General features: G+C 31.9%; 1 protein-coding gene across 1 annotated transcript; it reads left to right on the top strand.

The window, feature by feature from the left end:
• Positions 1 to 5197: 5197 nt before the first annotated feature.
• LOC114406237 (7-methylxanthosine synthase 1-like) lies at positions 5198 to 8691 on the top strand. Its single transcript, XM_028368885.1, has 5 exons — positions 5198 to 5394; positions 6034 to 6108; positions 6538 to 6945; positions 7051 to 7308; positions 7950 to 8691. Exons 2-5 carry the CDS (start codon positions 6034 to 6036, stop codon positions 8310 to 8312), a joined length of 1104 nt encoding a protein of 367 aa, XP_028224686.1. The 5' UTR covers positions 5198 to 5394; the 3' UTR covers positions 8313 to 8691.
• Positions 8692 to 8953: the final 262 nt, after the last annotated feature.

Genomic DNA, 8953 nt, shown 5'->3' on the forward strand with positions numbered 1-8953 from the left:
TTTTCTTGAGTCACATATAGAGGATTTGAAGAACACCTACTGAGACATGCATACAGAGACATGGAGATTTGGTCTACATGTACTGCAACTATTTGTTTCTTGATTTTCGAATGACATCAAACAAACCGGGTCAAGCTACAGTATGGACTACAACAAGATATCCTTGTTGATCCCATGAATCTTGATCGACTTCACCAAATTGACATGCGAGGTAATCATTAGATTGACTGGATGTAATATCATGCGGAGTGGATTAATATCTGGAAAAACAAACGCAATGATGTTTTAACTAGGCAATGGGTTGAAGGAATAGTGACACATACACCAACGTACATGGAATGGTATAGGAAAAACACTACTCTGTTCTTGTCTATTGCACAACAACTAAATGATCCACGCACAACAATTACCCATAATGTTGCAGGGACAAGTGTTGAACAAACACATTTTGAAATTCCACATCCTCAGTCAATGTATTATACTCCTTCACCTGTTCATCAAACTTTTGGCCAGACTAGCGAGTCAGTCAGCGCAACTAGCCATGAATGGATGACCAATTTATTTGGCGTCGATTTGAATACACCAAATTCAGCGGCATCATATTTAACAGTTCGATGCACCACATTCATTTGGAGAACAAGGACAAAGTTCTTCAGCTGTAGCAACTGACATTGAATATACTGACATAGAACAACAACATCATCATGACGTGGGAGAACTAGTCATACAGGAAAGATGAAATCCGTGACGTAATCGGCGTTCACCACCCTATGGGTCTGGTCATCGTCTTGGTCATTGAAATATAAAATATTGTGGTAATAAGATCAAATATGTTTAAGTACCCCTGTAACGGTTTCATCAACTATGATTTTGACCCTTGCAACTATGCTTAAGTGCCCATGTTCTGGATTTTTTTTAAAATTATGTCCAACACATTAATGATATTCGTGACACACTTTTTCCATAGCTTGAACATCAAAGAATCCAAAAAAAATATATCGTGCACCAGTTCCATGGAAAACCACCTCAAAATAGAAGCACAAAATTGAAAAAACTATGATTTGGACCCTTGCAACTATACTTAAGTACCCATGGTCTGCAATTTTTTAAAATTATGTCCAACACTTTAATGATATTCGTGACACAGTTTTTCCATAGTTTGAATGTCAAAGAATCCAAAAAAACAATATGTCATGCACCAATTCCATGGAAAACCACCTCAAAATAGAAACACAAAATCGGAAAAACTATGATTTGGACCCTTGCAACTATGCTTAAGTGCCCATGTTCTGCATTTTTTTTAAAAATTATGTGCAACACATTAGTGATATTCGTGACACACTTTTTCCATAGTTTGAATGTCAAAGAATCCAAAAAAAATATATCGTGCACTAGTTCCATGGAAAACCACCTCAAAATAGAAGCACAAAATAAAAAAAAAAACTATGATTTGGACCCTTGCAATTATACTTAAGTGCACATGTTCTGCCTTTTGTTAAAATTATGTCCAACACATTAATGATATTTGTGACTCACTTGCATTTTTTTTTAAAATTATGTCGAACACATTAATGATATTCGTGACACACTTTTTCCTTGGTTTGTACATCAAAGAATCCAAAAAAATATATTTGTGACACACTCTGCAATTTGCACACATCTTAAAAAAAATAAATGCCGCATCAGTAAAACTAACATGAGATGGACAACTCAAATTTTTTTTTCACTCTAAAATTATAATGGACTTCTGCTCCATCAGTTACCAGGGGTAAATCACAGTTCAAATTGACAACTGTAAGCAAATTTTGTAAACACCACTACAACTAAAGACATTAGTAACACTTTCAAATTTTCATCTCAATCCCTTCCACAATGTGTCACCCAACTGCATATGTTTGTGTTTACTACAATGGCCAAATCTGCAACACTAACGAGGGCACCACCTTCGTTAGTAACAACACAAAAACTTTCATGGTCAACAAGGCCATAACCTTTACACAATTGCTTGAACTTATTCACCAAAAATTAAACATTAAACCACAACAACATATCCAACATCTCCACTTTCGGTGCCCTATATTTGAGTCAGGACATTGTTATATGTACACATCTTTTATTCTGCGAGATGATGTTGATGTTCGACAAATGTTCAACATTTTTTACAACAACCCATCACTACCATTTGTGGAGTTATTTGTCATAATCTGTAACAATAATAACCCACCAAGCAACTAACATGGCTCATACTCCAATCTTGAGGACTTATCAGATGAATACGAGACTTGTTGGGTCAAAAACCATGATATACTGACTCCTCTTTCGGGCCCAGGGGAAGTAACATGTCTCCATCCCACAAAATAATATTCAAACGGGATTGATAATCTACAGATCATTCATGTCTTAGTTATTTCTACATTGAGGTTTTCATGTAGTGTCTTATGTCCGTGTTCAGTTATCACTTTACGTAATAAAATAATTTTTGTTTAAATTTAAGTTAGCAATTTTCAATTTACCCACTTTTAATGTAGTAGGTGGCATGATAACATAACTGTTGAAATTCACAACACTTTACAATTTACACTACACTGTTTCAAAAATTAAATGTCTCACCAGCAAAAATGACATAAAATGACAACTCATAATCTCTTTTTTCACTTTGAAAATTATCATGGACATCTGCTGCATTAATTACAAGGAAAAATTTACTGCTCCAAATTGACAACACTCTGCAATTTGCACATGTCTCTAAAAATTAAATGTCTCACCAGCAAAACTAACATAAAATGGATAACTCATAATCTCTTTTTTCACTCTGAAAATTATCATGCACGTCTGCTGCATTAATTACAAGGGAAAAATCACAATCCAAATTGACAACACTCTACAATTTCCACATGTCTCTAAAAAATTAAATGGCTCACTAACAAAACTGTCATGAAATGGACAACTCATAATCTCTTTTTTCACTCTGAAAATTATCATGGACGTCTGTTGCATTAATTACAAAGGAAAAATCACAGTCTAAATTGACAACACTCTACAATTTCCATACGTCTCTAAAAAATTAAATGTCTCACCAGCAAAGCTGACATGAAATGGACAGCTCATAATTTTTTTTTCACTCTGAAAATTATCATGGACATCTGTTGCATTAATTACAAGGGAAAAATCACAGTCCAAATTGACAGCACTCTGCAATTTGCATTAGTCTCTAAAAAATTAAATGTCTCACCAGCAAAACTGACATAAAATAGACAACTCATAATCTCTTTTTTCACTCTGAAAATCATCATGGACGTCTGTTGTATTAATTACATGGGAAAAATCACAGTCCAAATTGACAACACTCTGCAATTTGCATTAGTCTCTAAAAAATTAAATGTCTCACCAGCAAAACTGACATGAAATGGATAACTCAGAATCTCTTTATTCACTCTGAAATTATAATGGACATCTGCTACATCAGTTACCAGGGAAAAAGAAACATTGGATTCCAATACACATCAACATGGCAAAATGCTCATACAACTATAAATAACACAATACACACTTAATACAAACGCACAATTTTACACAACATACCTTCATAATCCAAATTCAATCTTATTACTATGTCATTTTTGGGAGAAACAAGCAACCAGACTATTGTTAACCCAAGATTAGCCTTCATTTTTCCAAATGGATCAATCACTCACAACCAAACTAGTGTTTATTTTCAAAGTCCCACTACAACACTAATGCGAGTTCTTAATGACTGTTCTTTTGATACACTCAAGCGCAGAATGCACAACACCCTTCAACTAACCAACGATCAATTAGGGGATGAAATCTACTACTGACAACCATTCATAGATGCAGGTCAGCAATATTTTTTTCAATCTCTATAATTAAAAAATGATGATGATGTTTACACAATGTTAATGTGCAATGAGCAATACTCGTGTGTTGGCCCTATAGAATTATGATGTACCATCAATAGAACATTGGATGCTATACTCAATCTGCTTCAATCCACTATCAGTCCTACTCATGATGCAATTATGTATTATAACGGGAAGTGGAACATACCACGTCAAGGTGAGTTTTTGGGTTACTCCTTTACTGGAACAAATCCAATAAGATTTAGCATTCCTTCGGGATGTAGCAAGGACAAACTCAAGGATTTAATCAAGCAAGTTGCACCTATAGAGGTTCTCTCTTATGGAATTCACGAATCACAATTGGTCAGATGATTGTTCTTTCGACAACCAGATCATGCTAAGTATTCAGAAAATTTAATTGAATATAAAATAACAGAATTGAAAGACGTGCTAAAAGTGTTAGCACAATCCAACTATTGGAAACGATTCTGCCCAATAGAAATTTTGGCTATTTTTAACAAACCAGTGACCGAAATAGAAGAAGACATGTATTATGCACAACATATTTCATGTTATCATTAGTGTTGTCACATTTGCGTTGTAATTGTATTTTTTAATATGTTTCATTATTCTGGACTATCATCTCAGTTACTATACTTTTAAATTTTATGTCTATTGTATAAGACAGATGTATCAATTGTTTTTCACTTTTAATTGTATTTTTTAATTTGTTTTAATACTACTAACTAATTTTCTTATTTTTTAATTAACGAACATAATAAAAAAACATCAACGACACATAAATTTAACTACAAAATTACATACAACGTAACTAAAAAATTATACTATAATATTATCCAATTTTTTTATTTTTCTTTATCTGTATATTTCTCTTTATAAAAATTTTAAAAATAAAATTAAAAAAGTAATTTAATAAAAAAGTAATTTTAAAACCAATAAAAAATATTTTTATATAATATAATATTTATATTTTTTAATAATTTAAATTAAAACAAAAAAAAACTCAAGTACGAAAGTTGGGATGGCCAAACCTAACTTCCTACCTGCAGCAAAAAAATCTCGTTATGGTATATGTAAAAGGGTTTGAGACTTGGGTATCTTTTGTACGCCAAAAAATTATTTGGCTTGATTCAGAAAATAGAAAAGAGAGTGTAGAACGACCACACCTACACACGAGGTGTCTGTATTCGATCCAACACTAACTAGCAGCCGGAATATATATCTTTCCACACGGACAATACCTAATTAATGTATTTCAAACTAAACAAGGCATTGCTATATATACGTGTCAGTCAGGCATGCAACTGTGTAGTTACCAAATTTGATTTTCTCTTTCACCAATATCTGCCTACTGCACTGCAGCTATATATGCCCCCTCGGAAACTCTGGTTGCCAGTGTTGATACTGAGGTTTTGCATTCCTGATTTCATTGCCGATTAGCATCTAAGCCAAGTTTCTCTCTATTGTTGCAACCAAAAAGATGACAAATAACTGAAAAAGAATTACTTTAGGTGTAAGTTCATCTCTCTTTCTCCTTATATGTATATTTTAATTTTTTTTATCAGGTATATATAATTTATTTTTTGCTTAGCTCTTTCTATGTTTTTTTTTATATATAAATTACTAGGCCCTCTTAAAATTTTTTACAGTCATGTAAGTATCGGTATAATTTACATTTCTGACAGTTAAAACTGTTATGAACTGATATTTACTACGGCCAATTCATTACATAGTAACGGTCTAATAGTCCGTAATATCATACTAAAAGTTACCAATGTTTTGCAGTGAAAAGATAGCTATATATACAATACAGACACCCTAGAAAAAAAAAAAAGATTATTTTAATTCATCTTAATTTTAAGATGTATATATTATTTTGAAAAGAAAAGAAAAAGCAAAAGTAGGAAAGAGTGATGTGATGGATCATGTAAGGAAAAAGGAAAGAGGCTGAGATTGGGGGTGTTTGGTACAATAAAAAAAAATTGTCCCGAAATTACCATTCTTGGGATTCAAGATTCCGAATTATATATGATTCCTAGGAATAGTTTTATTTGTTGATGTTGTAATACAAGTTTTATTGAAATATAAAAGTAAAATAGTAAAGGCTTTAAATGCTGAAGGCTTCAAATGCCCATATCCGTGTTTAATGTAGATGGCAAGAGAACGAGTCCTTCGCATGAATGATGGTGTGGGAGAAACAAGCTACGCAGACAACTCAACAGTTCAAGTACTTTACTTTTTACCGTAATTTATTATAATATTCATTTAACTTAAATATATATTTTTGATCCCTCAATTTGAGGTTTATTTTTTTGTTTCCCAAATTAAAATTTGTAAATTTTCAGTCCCTCAATTTTAAAAAATATTTTTTACTCCCTTTTCACTGATTTTTGGATGCACAATTTGTGCCGATTCATTATTGTATGAGGTACTAAGAAAATATTTTCTGAAATTAATGACTAAAAACGACAAATTTAATTTACTAGACTAAAAAACCCCTCAAATTTAAAGGATCAAAAACATTTTTAAATCTATTATTTTACGATCACTTATCATCAATATTATCACTCTAATCTATTAATTACACGCGGCAATTATGTGATCCGTACATTATCCATTTTATTTATTATATATACCAAAATTGAATTTTATGCAGCAAAAAGTGATATTGAAAGTGAAGCCTATACTTGAAGAAAGCATCAAGAGGTTGTGTTGCACCAATTTTAAAAGTAAGTTGAGGGTGGCGGATTTAGGATGTGCTTCGGGACCAAATGCACTTATGGTCATGTACGATATCGTAACTATCATTGATAACACTAAACTAAGCTTAAATCAAGAGGGACAAGTGATTTGGTTGCAAATTTATCTCAATGATCTGTTTGAAAATGATTTCAATAATATCTTCAAGTTGCTTCCTAGTTTCTACCAAAGGGTACAAGAAAGGCGAGATGGAGTAGGTGCATGCGTTGTCAATGCAACACCAGGGAGCTTTTACGGAAGACTCTTTCCGAATAATTACATTCACTTCTTTCAATCTTCCTATAGCCTCCATTGGCTCTCACAAGTTAGTATATGTACCAAACAAAACATCTAATTAATTCTGATAATATCCTATGTTATGCTTTACACATTAAGCTAACAACTTCAATTTTTTTTTTTTCGGGAACAGACCCCTGAAGAGTTGATCAAGGGAGCAAAACCACTAAACAAGGGAAACATTTATATAACAACTACAAGCTCTCCAATAGTCTTTAAAGCATACTTAGAGCAATTCCAAAGAGATTTCAGTTTTTTTCTAAAATCACGTTCAGATGAACTAAAAGTTGGTGGCATTATGGTACTAACTTTCCAAGGCAGAGAAAAAGCTCATGAAATTACTCATCCTTTAGTGGTGATTGGGATGCTGCTCAAAGATATGATATTAGAGGTGATTGATTTATTAAAGTTTGATTACCATTGGTATAGGATTTCTAGAAATTAATATTAGATAAAATTTCTCAAGAAGTATTTATAGAAAAAGAAAATAAGTAGGTTAAATGAAATAAACTTCTCCCATGAGTTAAAATTAAGTTATGTAAAAGTAAATATTTTTTTTTTGAAAAAAACTAAATGCTAGAACTTCTATAAAATGACTAATGCATATACTAATTTTAATGTAAAGGAGAAGCTTAATTTATTTTATCTTCTTATTTTCTTCTCCTATTAGTGCTTATTAATTGTCAACTTTTCCAAATAAACCAAAAGAAAAAAGAAAAGAGCTAGCAACACACTCTCAAATACATTCATTTGGACACACTTGTTGATTAAAAATTTATTAAACAATACAAAATTTGGTGAGTCTCACTTCTTATAAATGATTTTCTATCATGATTTATAGTTTCTTATAAATTTCAACAAATAATAGAGAGTGTGTCTAAAAGAGTTTATTAGAGAGTGTGTTGTCAACATTTTTCTTAGAAAATAATTACTTTTGTTATTAGTTACTCTTTCTTTTGACAAATTGTTATTAGTTACTTATGATTTATCTTTTTTAATAATTAATTGTGTTTCCTTATAATTAACTTGTAGGGTTTGGTTGAGGAGACAAAGTTGGACTCATTTAACTTGCCTATATATTTTCCAACGATGGAGGAAGTTAGAGAAGTTATTGAAGCAGAAGGATCTTTTACCCTACAAACATTGAAAACTTTCAAACTGGGTTGGGATGCAAACCTTCAAGATGAAGTTAATGGTTCTCTTCTTGATAGTAAAATAAGAGGAGAGTTCATAGCTAAGTCCATCAGAGTTGTTTTTGAACCCATTTTAACTGTTGAATTTGGCAATGAGATCATGGATGAATTATTCTCAAGGTTTGCAACTAAGATTTCACAACTCATAGAGTTCGAAGCATTGGAGTATACAAACTTGGTCATGTCCATGGGAAAAGCATAAAGGGAAGGAGGAAGTGGGTGTATGCTTTACTAAAGATATCTACAATTAATCCAAGTGGGTTGTATCATGAAATTTACTTGAGCTACACTTCATCATGTTCAATATCTTGTTAGTCTCCATCTTCAAATCAACTTTAAAGTTTGAATCTTGTACATATTGATAATTCCCTTGTACACTCTTTAATTATTTCCTCCTCGTGATGTTGAGTTTATCAACATCAGTCACCACCTGCACACATGGCTAAAAGAAGTACTAGCAAAAAGAAATTGCAATTTTTGTAATATATATCAATATTACAACAAGCAAAATTTAGGTCGATTCTGGGAAGACATTCTACATTAGATTCAGAACCGATGTAATAAAATTGATGCTAAATGAAGGATGCATTCTATATTGGTTTTAGAACTGGTGTAATAAAATCAATGTTTAATAAAGGTCACATACTATATTGGTTTAAGAACTAGTGTAGAATTTGCAATTTCTACATTGATTCCTTCATAACCTGATGTAGTAAGTAACTTTCTACATGTAGAAAGTGGAACTAATTTCATAACTTCTTGAGTTATGATCAAAAGCAAATAAAGCACAAAGCTTATAAAATGAGAAACAAAAACATAAGGAAATAGCCTATATTGAGGTGT

This window comes from Glycine soja, chromosome 3, assembly GCF_004193775.1.
Source record: "Glycine soja cultivar W05 chromosome 3, ASM419377v2, whole genome shotgun sequence".
Classification (NCBI taxonomy): domain Eukaryota; kingdom Viridiplantae; phylum Streptophyta; class Magnoliopsida; order Fabales; family Fabaceae; genus Glycine; species Glycine soja.